This window comes from Suillus paluster (genome assembly GCF_016628075.1).
Source record: "Suillus paluster strain FC165 chromosome Unknown EDB91scaffold_4, whole genome shotgun sequence".
Lineage (NCBI taxonomy): Eukaryota > Fungi > Basidiomycota > Agaricomycetes > Boletales > Suillaceae > Suillus > Suillus paluster.
This window is the reverse complement of record NW_024537564.1, coordinates 544,817-562,885: the sequence shown is the minus strand read 5'-3', so window position 1 is coordinate 562,885 and position 18,069 is coordinate 544,817. Positions and strand designations below refer to the sequence as shown.

The 18,069-nt window shown below is 50.0% G+C and overlaps 5 protein-coding genes across 5 annotated transcripts; 2 read left to right on the top strand and 3 right to left on the bottom strand.

The window, feature by feature from the left end:
- The first annotated feature begins 955 nt into the window (after window positions 1-955).
- Window positions 956-2,536, top strand: EDB91DRAFT_1102687 (uncharacterized protein). Its single transcript, XM_041317290.1, has 2 exons — window positions 956-1,019; window positions 1,087-2,536. The coding sequence occupies exon 2, from the start codon at window positions 1,245-1,247 to the stop codon at window positions 2,328-2,330; it is 1,086 nt and encodes a 361-aa protein (XP_041182539.1). The 5' UTR covers window positions 956-1,019; window positions 1,087-1,244; the 3' UTR covers window positions 2,331-2,536.
- Window positions 2,537-5,261, top strand: EDB91DRAFT_1102685 (uncharacterized protein). Its single transcript, XM_041317289.1, has 7 exons — window positions 2,537-2,688; window positions 2,746-2,778; window positions 2,837-2,924; window positions 2,981-3,411; window positions 3,475-3,667; window positions 3,724-4,143; window positions 4,193-5,261. Exons 1-7 carry the CDS (start codon window positions 2,558-2,560, stop codon window positions 5,177-5,179), a joined length of 2,283 nt encoding a protein of 760 aa, XP_041182538.1. The 5' UTR covers window positions 2,537-2,557; the 3' UTR covers window positions 5,180-5,261.
- A 65-nt stretch (window positions 5,262-5,326) lies between these two features.
- On the bottom strand, window positions 5,327-9,164 carry EDB91DRAFT_517091 (uncharacterized protein). Its single transcript, XM_041327551.1, has 6 exons — window positions 8,561-9,164; window positions 8,002-8,505; window positions 7,866-7,952; window positions 7,771-7,812; window positions 6,726-7,720; window positions 5,327-6,676 (listed from the first exon to the last, which is right to left on the bottom strand). The coding sequence occupies exons 1-6, from the start codon at window positions 8,817-8,819 to the stop codon at window positions 5,474-5,476; spliced, it is 3,090 nt and encodes a 1,029-aa protein (XP_041182537.1). The 5' UTR covers window positions 8,820-9,164; the 3' UTR covers window positions 5,327-5,473.
- Window positions 9,165-10,840: 1,676 nt separating this feature from the next.
- Window positions 10,841-11,506, bottom strand: EDB91DRAFT_1044307 (uncharacterized protein; the record flags this gene model as incomplete). Its single annotated transcript, XM_041313118.1, has 1 exon — window positions 10,841-11,506. A coding segment is annotated over one exon (666 nt), but the record flags the coding sequence as incomplete, so codon positions are not given.
- A 1,461-nt stretch (window positions 11,507-12,967) lies between these two features.
- EDB91DRAFT_517246 (CHAT domain-containing protein) lies at window positions 12,968-17,391 on the bottom strand. The gene is made up of 5 exons (XM_041327553.1): window positions 17,323-17,391; window positions 16,776-17,273; window positions 13,776-16,719; window positions 13,249-13,524; window positions 12,968-13,196 (listed from the first exon to the last, which is right to left on the bottom strand). The coding sequence occupies exons 2-4, from the start codon at window positions 16,992-16,994 to the stop codon at window positions 13,430-13,432; spliced, it is 3,258 nt and encodes a 1,085-aa protein (XP_041182535.1). The 5' UTR covers window positions 16,995-17,273; window positions 17,323-17,391; the 3' UTR covers window positions 12,968-13,196; window positions 13,249-13,429.
- Window positions 17,392-18,069: the final 678 nt, after the last annotated feature.

Below are 18,069 nucleotides of genomic sequence, written 5' to 3'. Positions count from 1 at the left end.
ATTTGAAAACCCTTGACCTAGACACATGCCTACACACTCATCCACACCTATGATGTCTAACGGCATCCAAAGCATTGATAAGTGTGACGAGGAAATCTTACACGTCCCAATAGCGAGGGCCTCCTGATAAGTTTACTTACAAGTTGGAATATGTGTTGATCCAGATAGGAGCTCCCGTCCACTCTTGGAAAAATAAACATATTTGTCTTGACCACCGTCCCAAGAAGTAATGCGGGAGAATGTGGTTGTAAACCCATCATCTGGGACGCGGGTGCGAACCTCACTCTCACTCGAGGAGGGAGCCCGTTGGGGTGCACAAACGCATGGTCTCTGAGACATCATTTCTAATACGTAACTCGCGAGCCCGAGGGAAACGTACATGTTATGTGATACCTTCGCACTTGAAGAAGGCGTATGCAACGCCACCCTTGCAATCCGATAGAAAAATCATTGGGAACATGATAGGAAAAACTTAGAGCGAAGTTGACCATTTTCTGAAATGATTATACTGACCAAAATATTGCAACTGTTCCGGCGCAGGAGACTAAGCACGCTCTAAGTATTCCGCGTGTTGAGTCCAGAAATGGTGCAAGCACGTCTGGACTCTGAACCACACCATCGATTATGTTGAGATCCGGGGCAAATGTCCAATCAGCGGACATATTGGCTCGTGCAGTGACTAGCGGAGAATCTGGGTATCGGAGTTGTATGTAGGACGCACTCGCCTCCTCAGAATGAACTATCTTAGTCTGTCTGTGAATACATCCCATGTACCCAACCAGAGAGTACAAGAACATAAGATTCTCGACAGATTAGAACGAAATTCGTATAACATGGAGGGTTCACACTAAGTTTGCACTATCACGCGTTACGCGCGTCACGATTCACGACGCGCTCTGCACAGCACGTGACTTTGACATATAAAATTGAACATGGATTCATTTTCAGTCCGCTATTCATATGGTCGCGACAGTCTTTTGTGAGCAGATCACGTTTGGCAGTCGCCTTGGACACCTGCAGTGAGGATATTCAATGATTTACTCGTGCAACGCTTCTCGCACTAAACAAAGTCTATTGTCTTTATAGCCACTTTCATTCATTGTATTGTTTAACTCCAAAAGTTCTTTTTGCGGAAGAGAGATTCGTCAGAGGCACTTAAATACCGCGTTTATCACTCACAAGAGATTGTTCACGTTTATTCGACCCCCCTGCTCGTAAGACCTTCTGAGTCACTGGCTGGCAGGATGGTCTCTATCACGCGCTCTGCCAACTCAAATTCACCGTCAACGCCATCCAGAGCTAAACCTCGCTCTAGTGTTGGAACGACAGCAAATCTTCCAACCCCAGGCACATCTCCACGCCGCACTCCCCACTGCAAGACATGCCACCTACCCAGGCAGGGACATCCTCGCTCTGGCTGTCCTAATGTTGCACCCGTAGTGTCACATCAGACTAGTGGTGCCACCGAAGATATTGTGGATGAAATGTCGTCCTTGCGCATCGTGAATCCCAATGACGAGCCTTCTTCCCTTCCCACTGAAACACCCACCCGGTCCAAGAACCTCAAACGCCAACTCTCTGTTCGTTTCGCCCTTCTTCCAGAGGGAAGCCTCAATTCACTCTCTACTACATCCTCAGAAATCGTAGGGAGGCTTCTCCAACCAGGAATGATGAGTAATGCGTCTGATGATGGTGATGGTGATGGTCAGAGAGCAATAATGCAGTGGAAACGGACTTTAATTGGTCCTGAATCATCTCCGGGAGACACCCCGGAGCTCGACGCCAATGCAGAAAAAGAGACACGCGCAAACAATCACATTGGTTCACGGACCGGCTTGTCACGTCGTATGCCCTGCACGCTGCATACCCCAACCCCGAGCCTCGTGTCCACAGAACCACTTTCTAGCCAGGCCACAAGTGACTATGTGGATATGAACAAAACCATCTTCATTGATCCAGAATTTGAAAAGAAGCCCAGTCCCCTGGCGCGAACGATGAGCGCTGACGAGAGATCATTATTCCTCAACAATCTCACTCAATCATCAGGGGCTGCACCTGCCATATTATTCTCTGTCCCACTGATCGATCTCAAGGCCGTACAACATGACGCAGAGAAAGTAGGTTTCAGCGTCCGAGTTTTGCCAAATGGAAGCTCACGAGAGCACCGATGGGTTATATTGGCTAAGGAGGGGGACGCAGCGGAATTTCTTGAGAAACGGCTGACGGAGGAAGAAGAGAAAGGGCGGAAAGCAAAGGGGAATTTTGGTGCTGCCGCTGGCGGAGCACTAGTGGGCGCTGTGGCGACATTCACGGGACTGGCGTTTTCTTGAAATGACTTTCCTTGTCCAGTAAACTCGCTTCAGATTATACTTGTACGCATATCTGTACTGCTAGTTAGGTGAATCTCGTTCAACGATTTTGTCTTGCCATTACTTTTCCCCCTTTCCTGCATTGAGCTGACACTGCTTAACAGCCACATGGGTAGTTTACAAGCTGTGCTGTAGTCAAACTCAGCTACAACTTTGCACCTGCTGACTCTGCAGATTCCGTAACAGACATGTCGGCGTCCCGAGAAGACACTGCTGAGAGTTTTGAGACGTACACTCAAGGAGCTGAGCAAGATGAACAGGGCACCGGGGATCTTCCAACTTATAACGATGTCACCGCCCAAAGCGGTCCAAATTCACGGTGCGCAGACAGGAGAGCGCGTTGATCTACACAATCTCACCCATTCACTGATGGTAGCTTTGGTCGCTGGAGAGGCTGGATAGAAAAGAGGTAAGAGCTAATTGACACCACATTGCCAAAGAGTTGATTGTTTATGGTCTGAGCGCAGAGCTGCAGAGCGTTATGCAGACGTCACTGTCGAGGAATTCGATCGCAGGCGAGCTAGAGGATGGGGTGAGGACGAATCTTCGCAACCTGTATGTGTGCACTTTACCCCATGATGCATGGTAAACTGACATTTAGCATTGCACAGGTGGAAGATCAAGACCCCTCTACTCAAGCCATCGAGGAGCCACAGCACTATCGTAGCTCAACCCCGCCGCGCTTAAGAATAAATGCAGATCTTCCTTCCCTATTATCTTCCCAGACACTTCATGATGGGTCCACAACTCCTGAACCATCGATGGAGCCTTCTCTGCACATACCAGCGGAACACCTGACCCCAACTCATCTCTCGATCTATCATTTCGGGTCCCGATTTTTACCGCACTCTACTGCGCCTATCAGATGTATTCTTCCTCTCCAGCGTGATCGTCTCATTCTCATAGGCACCGATGCTGGGCTGTCAGTGCTTAACATGTTCCCTTTAAAATGGGCTGATGAAACAAGTCCTGATGGGGTGACCGGTCTCATTCAGAAAGGACCTGCTGATGCACAAGCCAGAGTAATGTGGATAGGAGAGGCGTAAGTAGATGAAAATCTTGTTGTTTTTGTCCGATTAGTGACGTTCCGCATCCTTTGTTGCAGCGTTTACCAGATGTCGATTTTGGAGTACGAAGATGCCGGCGAGAGTGCGCCCCAAGGGGTCGTGCTGGCGTTAGTAGGACCTGAGCTCGACGAATCTCTATCCGCTAGTGCGCAGCAAGAATCCCCGCGTTCTCTCAGAATGTATAAGCTCTCCAGCCTAACTAGCCTAGCAAAGTGGGCCATCTCACAACAAGTGAGACATCTCTCCTGTTTCCTCTCACCGTCCCGAGCACTCACTTCATTGAATAGGGCTCACAGCCAGTTGATTTGCGCAGGTCGTCAGACTGGAATCCCCAAGAGACACCTGTGAAGAAGCACAGACCAACAAATAGCATTACAAAGGGCCTACGGAGTCTCATTCCTGAACCACCCCCTGGCTCACGACGGGCGAGTTTTCTTGCAACAACAATTACAAAGCGCCAACTGCAAGTACCAAAGAAAGCTGCATCTTGGGATCTCATCGACGATTTACCACTGCGCTGGGCTACTGATTTTACGTCCCTCTCGTCAACTGGCTCCAGAATGTCAAATACGAGTGTGGTGTCTTATGCTCTCTGGCACGAAGGCAGTACGAGCTGCACCCGTCGTGCACTGCTTGCTGTGGCGACCAAGACCAACATATTTTTATATGAGACTCCAAGAGGGCAGAGGGCTTTTCACTTCGTCAAGGTATGTATCGATCTTCTGACACTTGATTTGATTACAAGAATCTGTGCAGGAATTTTATTTACCATCACAGCCACGCTCTCTTACCTTTGTCCAGCAATCCGTGCAGGACAATTTTCGATCACAACCTGATGTCGGACCTCCTCGAACGACTATCGGACATAACCGTATAGCGTCTGCCGAAGCCTCCCGGCCTGCGAACGTTGTATATGAAGCCCAAACAGCAATCTTTGTGGTGTTCGACAAAAGGGCTGGTATCATACGGGTAGCTGATTCAGCAGTCACGGAAGTGGATATGTTTGAAAGTGGAGGGGGTCTTTCCCCAACGGGTGGGAGTGGTTCCAAGGACACACTGACTGGAGGGTCTCTTCGAGGTCTTCGGTCTCGTGCTTCCATCGAATTCACGGCTTCAAAAGATCAAAGGAGCATTTGGCTTCTGCCTTCAAGAACCGAAATCCCCCCTATACATATGCCCCACCTCGGTTCTTCCGACAGTAGTGTTTATGTCCTCACGCGTGGCAAGGTCACGCACGTCGTCGGTGCCCCCCTTTCCGCATATATTCACGCCACGCCTCCTTTGTACACCGTAAACTGGGATTTCCCCCCTGCAAGCGTGGCTGCGCGGACGCATTTGCCAGCACCGAGTCATTCACAAGAGACTTCTCCTGAACCATCCTTGCAATTGATTGGGATGGGTGAGGAGGGCGTCGAGGTGCACGAAGTGCCCCTATCACATCTTTCGGGGAGTTACAAAGGAAAAGGCAAGGCACTTCCTGACCCTCCCGTTGCGCAGAACCCACTTGGCGAGGCCGGATTCCTCACGACTGGAGGACGTTGGCACCGTTACATTGGTGCGCCTCAGTTTGAGAGAATGAATTCCGCCATATCTGCCAGCTCGATTGAGAGCACTGGGACGGAAGAACTTTTATCGCGTGTGAAAGCAGAGGAGGGCGTGTATGGGTGGTGGCGGAAGGAGTGGCAGGACTGGCGAATCTTCTGGCTGGGAGGTGACACCAGCACTGGCGGTTCCGGAGAATAATTGAACAAGGGCACTAACCATCCACTGACTTTGATGCTTCCATGGACATCTTAATTCGATCTAATCACAACAGACTTAATTTATCTCATGTAAGGCATGCATGTATAAGATCCAGTACTGTAACTATATGTACCAGTAACACAAAACACGGTGTGAAGCAAGAGTCTAGTCCAGACAACGGAGTGCAGTAAATATTACACATGCAAGAGATGTTGCTTACTCTAAGAATCCCAGGATGGTAGATACAAAGCAGGACAAGGCAAGAGAGCGTAAAGGGAGTGTTATAATATCAATTCATGGCTTCCGAGATTTCGCCGGTGAGGAAGGTCCTCCAGTTTCGTCCATCGAGTACCTAACTTTGTGAGTTTGTGGGTGGGTATCGGGTTGCGATGACTGAGGTTTTCGTGCTCGAATAACGACGAACGACTTTCCAGGGTCCTTGGGGGATGAACCACCCTCAGGCTCCACCTCACTCACACCACTATCCAACCGATCCCCCTCACTATGCCTGCGATTCCTTCGAATATTATACCAGTGCCTCTTCTTTGGCTGGTCAGGATCGCTAGTGCTCGATTCCCCACTATTCGTCTTGGTCGCCATCGATGGGTGCTCCTCCTGTGGAGGAGGAGCATTTGCAGGCGTTGCACTCAATGCAGCAATATCTCCAATAATAATCGCTGTTTGACTCTTCGTGCGCATGTGTGGCATCATTGCGCCCGCAGGAAGCCCAGAGTTCGTAAACGCGGGAAGACGCGCGACATTTGCCATGGAAGCAGTTGGAGTAGGAAGTTCTTCACTGTCATAAATCGTCTTCGTCGGTGTCCCACCAGATGCTGGCCCACTGCCTTTGCGTTCTATGCTAGGAAACGTAAAGGTTGAACTCCCCCCTGGCTCGCCGGCAATCGCGTACGGTGAGTCATAGTGGGCGCGACCGCCACCGATGCGGGAGAAGCCTGAATTTTGGGGAGGGGTGCTGGTTGATGCGCGGTCGTATGAACCGCGGGGACCTGGACCTGGGAACGGCTGCCATGCGCCCATGATATAACCACTTTCTGCATCCTCATCGCTGTCTTCTCTGTATGGCTGCAGGGCGTGCTCGGGTCGCAATACCGATGGTGGGGGACCACCGGAATGGTGCGAGGAGCCGGAACCTTTGACTTTCTGTGCGAAAGACGCATTGGGTGGTGCATAGGAAGATGAGTCCTGTGCAGTGAACGAGTCTCGGGCAACGGGTGAATGTCGAACTTCTGTGGCTTTGTAGTGTCTTCGTTCGCGACTGCTTCTACGTGGCCCGCAACATCCGAGAAGGGAAAGCACGCCGACCAAACCGCTATCGACTGGCCGTCTGGAGCGATCGAAGCCTACTCCACCCAAAATGCGCACGACTGCTTCAATGAATTTGATAACAAGAATCAAGAACAACGCAAGATAGACGAGGCAAAGGACGATCAGTATGCCATAGGCCACCCAACCGCCGGGGCCGGCGCCAATTGAAATCTGGACAACATAGTCTTAGCAATGGACTGGCGACGACAGGTGGGCTTACCGTTGGTGTCAAAATCACTAGCAGTACAGCAACTACAATGCGTGCAACGCAGAATAAGAAGCTGATGAGGCCCATACCAGCTCCTGCACCCCACGGTAACCATACGCTGGTGACCAAAGCGCTAACAACTTCCGTCACCAAAATTATGATCGCTTGTGCTGTTCCACTATGCTGCCCACATCCTATGGCCACCCCGAGGACGAGGTTAGATAGGAAAAGCAAGCCTGAGAAAAGCTGCGAGTTCTGACGGTAGTGATTGTAGAGTGGTCCTAATGCGAGAAGAGTCCGTGTTTCATCGTATAATTTGGTTGTTGGCGTCCGGGCTAGCCGCAGGAGTATAAGAGTGGGAGCGATCACAGAGAAGAGGGCGAATGAGAGGGCGCCAAGTGCTGATGAAGACGCTGAGCTGCCTGTTGAAAATTCATAGCACGAGAATATGGTGACGGGTAAGTGAAAAAGGATTAGAACGCGCACAAGGTTTCCTATGAGCACGCTGGAGTGAAAAGAGCTGACTTCCGGTCGGAACCAACGTCTCCTGAAGAAGGTGTAATTGTGGGCAAAGCCGGTTGATGATCTGCTCTCATCTCCACTTGTGTCGAGCATATCCTTACTGCTCGCCGAAAGCCGTCGTTGACCTTTGTTTGTTGCGCTTGTGAGTGCAGCAGAAGTGGGTAAATTGCCGGACGGCCGCCGTGAAAACACCCAATCTACCATCCATACGAAGAGACTAAGCAGGATTATCCCAGCTATAATCGCCAAGAACAGGGACAAGCAAATCGCAAAGAGATCTTGTGGTCGCACTCCAACACTCCATGCAAAGGATTGCATCCCAGTTGTAGTGTTGGGTGGAAGTAGGAAAATTGTGTTCGGGATCGACTGGTTAATGTAGATAACAGAAGAGGGATCCCCCAACTGATCGGCAAAATCTGATGGTGGGTTATACGGTAGGACATTTAGCGGGTTCCAATGCGTAGCATCTCCTTTCAACGTAATATCTACAATGCATTAGATATTCGCAGAGCATCGTTCAAAATCTAAAACCTACTGTACGTCAGCGATGCCCAGGCAGTTTGCGAAAGTAGGGGATCTAAAATATATCAGTACATGCGGTGTAAGATCATGTCTCAGGTTACTACTGACAAATGAAGGGAGGCCACTGGACAGCAACCATAGCTAGGGCTGCACACCATTGCGTGTGAAAGATGACATCACGCAAGGATGGGGAGCCTGGTGAACCGTAAGTACTGGAAAAATACGAAGAGGTGAAAATACTCACAAAATCTCATCAACGCAGGGGATGTTGAAAAGCGCTCACCACTGATGGCACTAGCAAGAATGAAACCAATACTCTCAAACCGGTGCCAGATGCCCGGACCCGGTCTATTAAATCCGCGACCCCAAGCAGATATGATCCGAGCAATACCGACGATGAACCAATATATTGCCGCAAGACCAACTGTTGCCCAAAATATGATGTGGGCATTGCCGTACGGCGAACCGAGTGGTCCTGGATGAAGCGGCGTGGTTGCGACACTAAGGCACAATATCTCATTTCCAGAAGGGTCGACAGCGCGAAGTTCAGTGTTCATAGTTGTGAGGGAATTCCTGGTATTGAATGGTATGGATGCGGAAAGGGCAAATGGCCCAGCAGGGATGGGGCAATATGTGGTATTTGTGCCAAGGGATTGCAGAGGAGAAGGTGGTCGTAATGAGTCGCATAGCTCAGAATTATTACTGAAGGTATTCATGGTAAGTGTCGTAGCTTCCGTGAAGAGGGTAGCTTGGAGTGAAGAGTATGAGACGCGCTATTAAATAATATAAGAAAGAATACGCACAGAGGCTGGTGCTATTAGCTGAGGAATCGACGATCTGCTGGGAGGCGTTCCCCAAAATTGTGATATTTAGCGTCTGTCCATTGATTATCTGCGAGTACACCGTGTCAACCGAAAGTTTCTGGGATGCATCCCCCGAGAAACAGTCATAGAATGGAAGTGTTGCGGGTTGTGCGAATATCGAGGGTAGAGACACGGAAAAAGACAGAAAGAGAAAAATCACCCGGACCGAGCAACACGACGAGGAAAAGATTGTGGTCATCGTTCAATACGACATACGACGAGTACGGGAAGTGCTGCGACTGCCAGTGAGTCCAGGTGGTACAGGCTTCCCACCGTTTACCACGCCACCAACTCGGATTTCATCTCCGTTCGTCGAGCATAGGCTACTAGCGCTGGTTAGCGGCGGACAAAGGCCATCGTGAGCATTAGCAGACATCGTTGATTTGCAGTTATAAGACGCAGTGGTGGACCAACAAGCTCATCATGGGGCCCATCATCAGTGGCCACTCTACCCGATGTCAACGTGTACACGCGTTTACACGTTCCTCAATATTATAGCGATCTGCACTTGGGCCTAGTCTTTTTCAATCGTGTTCCGAACTTGTGTCTGGAGCACGCAATTGGATTTGGAGCTGCGCACTGGTGTTTGGCAACATGTCATTCGGCGCCCAACCAATCGCGTAGCCTCATGCCATGAGTGACAACGCTGGTAGATTTGTGAATTCTACAATGAGCTATTGATGCCAAATCCAACTCGCAGCAGCGCACGCCGCAGATTATTACCACAGAGCATTGAAGCGAAAGCTTCTGTTTCTGCTTGTGGTCTTATGTTGGTGCATTCCTAGGTTGTCTTATCGATACGGAACATGTAGTCACTAGTAACTACACCCCTTGGTGTCCTTGTATGATGACACGCAAGCTAACTACAAACATAGCATTGCGAGCAGAACTACTTGGGGCTCAGCTCTGCTGTGTGCCGGAAGTCAATTTCCTTCATCAACATTGGCGACAGTCCTGCTGGAAACATTAAGAATGCTTCGTCGCATCCATCATCCTCGAGGTTTGAATAATGATGTAGCTCCCAAGAGAACGACTACGTAGGGTTATCATCAGAGGAAAATTATGTAGTCGTTAAATACTGACGCTCACCTTGGTGTTCGATCGACAGATTGCGGGCAAACCATCCCAGAGGACTAAAAATAAAAGAGTGCTGTCGAAACGGAACATGAAATGTTAATAAACACAACGCATGGAACAAAAAATGAAGCAAGGAATGCGACGAGCGACAACACTCGCTGAAATACCACAAAAATGTCAGAATTGTTTAGAAACAGCCGCACAACCGGCCGCTTCCATGCTCTCCAGTGGTGATCTGCCTTCCTGCGGATCATTGTTGCGAGTCAGGATTCGGTGAAGGAGGAGTTGAAGGAACATAGTCTTCATCACGTATCAAGCCATCATCGTCATGAGTGGGAGCCCCCACTGCAGCATGACGCTGAAAATTGATGCATGAGACATCAGAAACACAGTGATAAAAATCAACGCACCAATTCGCCCCACGCGAGGAACATCGAAGATTGGCGGAGCTGCATGACCTGTACGAGCGGGTCACCAGGTTGATAGGCAGGTCTTGAAGGTGGTGGGAGCGGCAGTAGTGAACACCACGGTGGGTGGTGGCATGGATCGAGACTGAAAAAATATAAGCCGAAAATGTCATTACGGCGGACGATATTTACGTTCTCACTGGAATCCATGTGTGAAAACCCGTGAATTGTAGCCTGCGCAGAGGAAGAGTAGTTAGGAGGTAGAGGCAATGGAGCTGGATACTGCAATGCTATCGTCGAGTCAACTGCAAGGGAACTTAGTAAAAAAGAGACATACATCCAGAGGATCACGCGGTTGATTGTTTCGAACAGGAGGAACTGCGTCCGTACGAGAAGGAAGGGCTTTGCGGAGGTAGCGAAGGAAAGTACGTTGCTGTGGTTGTACTGTAGGGGAATGACTTAATGGCCGAGGGGCGAAAAATGTGGCTGGGTTACGGCGCTTGGCACGACCTGTTGCATCGAACTAAAATGATGGCGTGAATGGAATAGTGTAGATGAGTGATAAAAAGGAATACACACGTTGAATAGATCGGGATTTTTGGGCGAACTGGTCTGCAAGAAAATATTAGCACAGGGGGGAGTAGATATATGTGAGGGAAAGTATACCTTAGACTGTACAGGCTGAATATGAGCAAGGATGTCAGGTGGAATGTCGTTATGTATATCTCAGCGGTCTTCAAACCCAGGCGGTGTAAGCCAGTTGGTGTAAGTTGGGTGAGAATATAAGGTTGTTGGGAGTCTGGGGATCATGAAAGTCAAGACAGGCGAGGAGCTGGCGGGACTCGAAGGCCCAGAGCTTGATGGCGGGGTCGTAGGAGGAGGAGCTGGCGAGGAGAGCACAATCAAATGAAAGCGCTAGACTTTCAATGTACCTGGTGTGCCCTTCAAATGGGGCTCCGACAGTCTCGAGCGTCGACGGATCGAACTCATAGATCATCTTGGGCTCGTCAACGTCATTCGGCCCATCGGTGAAGCTAAATGAGGTTACGATGGTTCTGTCTTTCGTCGCCCAGAATAGTGGCGGAAATATCGATATCCCTTGGCAATAATGACCTTCCCCTACGGAGAGATCCAATTTCTGTGCCTGGACATCCCACACCTCAAGGCACTTCCCTACACTTGACTTGACTGCGAACTTCTTTGAGTCTTGCGAGAATCGAACTGCGCCCACTGGCACCTCGAAATCTGCACGGTTTTTGAACTTGAGTGGACCAACCACAAGTTTGTTAGTTTCCATGCTCCATATCCATGTAGTACCACGCCATGTCCCGCACACCAGCAGCGTGCTGTCTGCGGAAATATCGATGCACGTGATTTCGTCTGTGTGGCCTTGAAATGTCTCCTTGTGTCAATATCACGGGCTGTGAGCACCCCGGGTGCACCAATAGTACCAGTGACAATCCATCGACCATTCGTCGATACCGCCACAGCACATATTCCCTGATCACCGACATTCCGCGTCTCCTCAATCTCCTTTCCCGCCCGCAGGTCCCATTGTAGAGTGGTCTTATCGCCTGATCCGCTGATCATTTGCTTGCCATCCGGAAAGTAGGCAATGGATGACACATAAAAGTGGGTTTGTTGCTCAAGCTTGCCATTCGGGAGGTTGGCAGTGATTGTGACTGATTCATGACCCTCTAAGGTCATTACCGGCGTCAGAATTGATCTCTTCACTGCTGCTGTAGGCTGTCTTGAGCTGGAAGCCATGACCGTTGTATCTGCCAGAGAGCTTGGTAAGTACGTCAGTTATTCGGATACGCGAGAAGGACCGTTGGTGAGTTCTTCTCGTACGCTGTCGGCTTGATGTTGATATTAATTTTGAAGATGCCCAACTCATTGGAGTCATGCGGCACTTTCACTGCTAAAACCAAAAATCAGCTAATCCGTGATGGAGATTCAGATGTAGGATTTCATATTACCGATAGGCTGACTGCAATCGCCCGATGATGATGGGCATATCACAGGACGTATCTGCCACCTCTTAACAAGTTCTTTCCTGTGCGTGGCACTCGTGTGCTCTTTGCCCCTTCCTTCTTGCACCAGCCTCTCCTTTCCGGACCGTTATGCCATTCCTGGGTTGGAGCACCGCAACCCACAGCCTGCAGTACTTGCTATAAACCACCGAGCGCCAACTCGGGCGCCGCATGCAGTGTCTAGCATACCTGCTCAACCAGCTCTCCTTCTCCGGCTCACTGCCATAGCATTCCCATGGTGGGGCGCCACAACCCACGGTCTGGAGTAGTTGTTGTAGACCACCGAGCGCCAACTCGGGCATCGCATGTAGTCTTCTGATAGTGAAACGAGGTCCTACGGGCATCCGCGTCTTTGGCAAATGCATCGTCATTGCGCTGCTACAACTTCTTTCCAAGCATAAGCACGAATATTATGAATATTTCCACAGTTACCTTATGAAACCGTACATTTTGTAAGCCCACGGATATAAGGATGTCCTATTGACACATTAAACTCCCCTGACTCTATGACCATGAATATCAAACTCGCAAGAAGTCAATGTCGATAGGACAACGCTCAGAACTGAAATCCCGCCAAAACCGTTTAGAAGCAGCCACATAACCGGCCGCTTCCATGCTCTTCGGCGGTAATCTGCGCTACTGCGGATGGTTGTTGTGAATCTGTATTCGGTGAAGGAGGAGTAGAAGGAACATAGTCTTCATCACGTATCAAGCCATCATTAATTCTGGGAGCTCCCGCTGCAGCGTTGCGCTACAAATCGATGCGTGAAAAATGGAGTGCGAGAAAAAAGATCTCTTTACCCTGCGCGAGAGGAACATCAACATTACGTGGCGATGTATGACCTGCGCGAACAGGCTGCCAGGTTTATAGGCGGGCTTTGAAGGTGATGGGAGCAGTGTCAGAGGATGGGGTGGTGGGCGGTAATGGCGTGTGTCGAGACAAAATGTCGAAAAATCGTGGTGGTTACGGAAGCCTACGTGGGGATCTATGCGTGAACGCCCCTGAGTTGCGGACTGCGTCGAGGAGTAATTTGGAGGTAAGGGCGATGTGACAGGGGACTACGGGAAGATACGTCACGTCAATTTCGAAGTAAACAAGTAAGAGTCATACATTCAGGGGACCACGAGGCTTATCATGACTAGCTGCGTCCTTGCAGGAGGAGAGACGGAGTTTGCATAGGTAGTGAAGGACAGCCGGTTGCTGTGGATTTACTGTAGGCAGAGGCCTTGGTAGGCGGGGGATGGGATATCTGACTGGCAATGTTGTTGGGTTACGGCGCACAGCATGACGTTCAGACTGAAATGATGGCATTGGTAGGGTGGAAATGAGGTAGGAATCGCGCACGTTGAGTAAATCGGCGAGGGGTGGATTGTGAGGCGCACTGGTCTGCAAGAGAACGTTAGCACATGAACAGTCTATCAGCTCTGCGCGCGTGGTTGTACAGGCCAGATGCTAGCAAGGATGTCAGGTAGAGTTGCATATATAGATACTAGGATGGTCAAAGGTCGTGTAAGAGGATAATGCACAAGGGTCCTTGGACGTCGAATGAAGCGAGTTGAAGTACAACATAGATGAAAGAGAATCGAAGAACAACAAATCCGCACCAGATGAAATCAATACGACATGGAACTACACACCAATGTGAATGAAAACGATTCTCTGCTCAAGCGGCACCTCCTTCTTTGACACAGTGCGCGTAGCATGGTTGAGTGCTGAGGCCGCCTTCGTGCAGTCCATGACATGGTCACCCTCCTTCGAACCCTTGAACATCTCCTCATAGAATGCTTCGACGACATGCTTTGCGACATCGTCATCGACAGCCCAAAGAGTGCCAATGACACTCTTGAACCCGGAAAACTGCAGACCAGCAGCGAGGTGGATTACCTCGTCGGGCGTCTGCTCATCGCCGACGGCAGTATGACATGCTGATAAGAATGCGAATTCGGCTTGCGGAGCATCATTCTCCATGATATCAAGCAGCGTGAGAGGTTTATCTCTCATGGCGAAGCGTGAATGATAAGGCTGCTCGCGGTCCTGCTTGCCATGACAAGCGAGGTGCACCCAGGCATTGCTTTGCAAAGCTTCGAGTACACCTGCCTGTGTAGCGTCGTCGCCAGAAAGATTGGTGAACTTGGCGTTGGGGGGAATGAGTTTATGGACGAGCTCGAGCTCGCTGTCGACAGCGGCGAGCACTGTGCCTTGCCCAGCACCTGGCTGACTTTGCCCGATCGCCACGAAGGACGGAATCATCCCGCGGGTCTTCATCATCTGTCGAGATCTGATCAAGGCTGACAGTGTTGGCGTGTAAGAGCAGATATAGAAATCCTCCAGACACGGCTCCTTCCCGGAGCAATCTGCCTTCGTCCGAAAGGGGTTAGCGGCGTGAAGAGGAATAGACGTGAAGGCTGCCGTCGGACACAGCCATATCTGAGACCGGCGTCGCAATTTGAGGTCATGCTGCAGAACATTGACAATGGGTAGCATGATCGCCTTCCATACTTTGCGCAATAGTACTCGAAAATCCTTCCTCGACTCTGTTGGGCCCATAAGGCCCGCCTGCTGTATCTCCCTGGTAAAATTGTTCTTGAGCATCTCGAGATGCGCAAGAGTGAGAGACGGGAAGGGAACATGATGGGGCTGTCCTGACGTCGGAACAATAAGGGCGTCGCACGAGTATTGACTTGCAATAAGGATGATGACCGGGCCATGGCACGCTGCCGCTTGTAGTTCTTCATACGACGGTGGGAGCAAGAATCGCGAGAAACCGTGAAGATTACGGATTTCAGCTACTGCAACTTCCCATTCCTTCATAAGTCCCCTGTATTCTATTGCTGCCCTGTCAGCAGCAGCTCGGTCTGTGCTGCCTACAGAACCCTGAACATCGGACAGGCGCTTGCTCAGCTCTAAGAGTTTGTGAGCTAGTGGCAGACTTGCGGACTCGAGGTCTTCCAATGGAGTCCTGAGTCTAGCGGCCAGCGACCATTGCTGACCACGGCCCTGCTCCACGAGTTCAACTGCTCGTTGCAGATCATTTCGACGAATCGCGCATGACGCCGCATCTACTGGCAGCAACTGAGCACCATCAAACGCAGTTGCGGCATCGCACCGTGAGACGATCGAGGACCGCGTCACGACATGGTTGTCGAAAAGATTCAAACACATTTGGTATGCTTCAAGGGCAGATTTGTGTTGATAGAGTTCTGCTTGACGGACCCAGTCAATAGCCTCCATGATGCATTCTGGAAATCCTTGAGTAGGGTGTTTTGATGCCAGTCTGAAGTTATCTACTGCAAGTGACAAATCAGCTGGGTTGTGTTGCATCTCGTAGCGAGACAGAAAGGCCTCCTGCAGTCGCATGTAGCTGAAACATCTATCCGGATGCAGTGAAGGCAAAACTGCCAATGATTCTTGGCAGAGATCAATGGCCTCCTCGACATCTTCATTCTTCTGTGTTTCTGTGAAACGAGAGGAGAGTGCCGAGCTCAAATTGAGAAGAGTTACATGGCGCTCAGAATGATCATGGCGCTTTAACCGAAGTGATTCGCGATACGAATCAATGGCCTCGTTTAGATCCTCGCTGGTACACAGTTTGTCGTATCTGGTGTCGAGCCCGAGGGCAAGGTTGCCAAGCGTGATATCACGAGTTGGATGCCCAGGCGGGCACAGTGTCAGTGCCTCGCGATAGAGGCTGATAGCTCTGTTGAGGTCATTGATGTCACCAAGTTTTTCGAAACGGGTGCGCAGGGCGCCCCCTAGGTTGTCCAATGATGAATCACGAGATACATGACCAACAGGGCGCAGGCGCAATGCTTCTTCGTGCAAGGAGATGGCCTCGTCGAGGTCATGCAATTTGCCTTGGTGATTGACGCGCTGTGTGATAGAAAAAGCCAACTCATTCAAGTAGATATCACGAGAACAATGTCCCTCGGGGAGCATAGACACAGCATCACGATGAAGTTGTATGCTCTCATCTAAATCATCAATACTGCCGTGTTGTGAAAAACGTGCTCTGAGGGCTCGTGAAAGCTCGTCGAGTGCTCTGAGACGGTGTCGGTGGCCTAGAGGACAGAGCTCGAGCACAATTCGTCGAAGCTGGATGCCTTGATCGGATGCGTCCGTTGGAAGATCGTTGCATGCCCCAATCACATAATCGACGATATTGTCCCCTGCCGTAATGCTACAAAGATAAGTGCATAGCTCATGGTAGAGTCGGGTTGATTCAAAAATTTCGGTGGGGATAGGTTGATTGTTGTAGCGCCATTTCAGCGCTTCGGTGAGATGATAAAGTGATAAGGGATGATTGGGGTGGCCCTGCGGATGTAATGCAAGGGCGTCGCGGAATAGAGAGATAGTGGAGTCAAAATCTTGAAGATCCTTTCGAATACAGCCTTGAAGGCAGGCCCACGCGATATTTGTAAGAGCGGCAGCGCGGTCGGGATGGCCGACCGGACACTCGTCCAAAACCCACTGGAAATGATTTACAGAAGCGTTCAGGTGAGAGGTATTCTCGCCTCTCATATATTTTCGAAAACGTGCATGGCCTTCATCTGTGAACCGAGTGATCTCAGATTCAACAACGGACTGCAGTTTGTGTTCTGTCAGCGGAAGCTGCAAGCACGAGGGCTAGTCTCACTTACATCAAGTTGTCCAGTATTATTGTTTCCGCGAGCGTGCACAGAAGTGGCCTTTAGCATGAGAGAAGGACAAACTTTATCCACATCCATGGGTGGGAATGACAGATCTAGGACAAGGTAGCGACGCGCATGGATGGGAAGCGGATTACTCACCGAAAAGTTCATCTCCATGACCGAGAAGCTTATTCCGTGTTGTTTCAAGTTTTCCAATGAGTTCTCCATGCCCTAGCATTCGACCGAGCTCAAAGGATGCCCGGATCTCCAGTGATAATCTAGGTAACACATTTGGTGATCTGCAAACGTATGATGAGTACTGGAATCGCGTCAGAAAGTCTCCATGGAAGGATTTACAAGGTCACGGTATCACCCCACGCTATAGAACTGTCGGACGATGGGACTTGGGCAGCTGACCTCCAGCGTCTCCTTGAGTCGAGTTTGATGGACACGTAAATGCCTGCAGGTATGCGCTCGGAAGGAACTTGAGATTTTTTCCGCTGATGACTGTGGGTAGAGTGTGAAATGGATCTTAAGGTCATATGGAGTGGCCCACCTTCAAGTCTGATATATTGGCCTTGCAAAGTACCGGGCATGATGGCTCAATGAAGCAAATGAGGCTGAGTAGTAGGACCAGAAGGAGTGTAGGATATCAGATCTGTAGATGAAGTTTGGGTAAGAGGGAGACGGAAAATATACGGTAATGGGTTCATGCGCAGTTCTATGTCATCGATGGCTAGTCGGCACGATAGACGCCGGTTCTGATTTCACTGAGTGCTGAAACCAAAATAGACAGACAGCCGCAGCGGGAGAGGGTAATGTGACTACAATCGGCTGGAAGTGGACATACGAGTCTGAGAGCGCGCTGCGATGCTCCTGCCACTAGTAATCACTCATTAACCATTGAGCAAACTATAAGGTAAGATGCATATCCCATTGTATTTCATAACGCAAACACAAACCACAGGTAGGTAGCATCCATCATTAGCTCGAGCCACACCAGCTCAGTCTGCCAGAGGCAGGGTCATTTCCAGTCACCGCCAGTCCAACGTTCGTGAGAGTATGACAGGTCGAATAGAACGGGACAGTACAAAGCACTCGTGTATGAGCTGGAGTAAGAAATAATTGGTACGGTCGGCATGGCCCGCGAACGTCTCCTGCCATATGGAGGGCAACCCCTGTTGAATATTTTGGTAGATACGTCCGATAACATAATATACCGTTCTGCTACTTTTTAACTATGGATAATGATAAACACTCCCCTTTTTTTGAATATACACCCGATTATTATATACTCCCCACC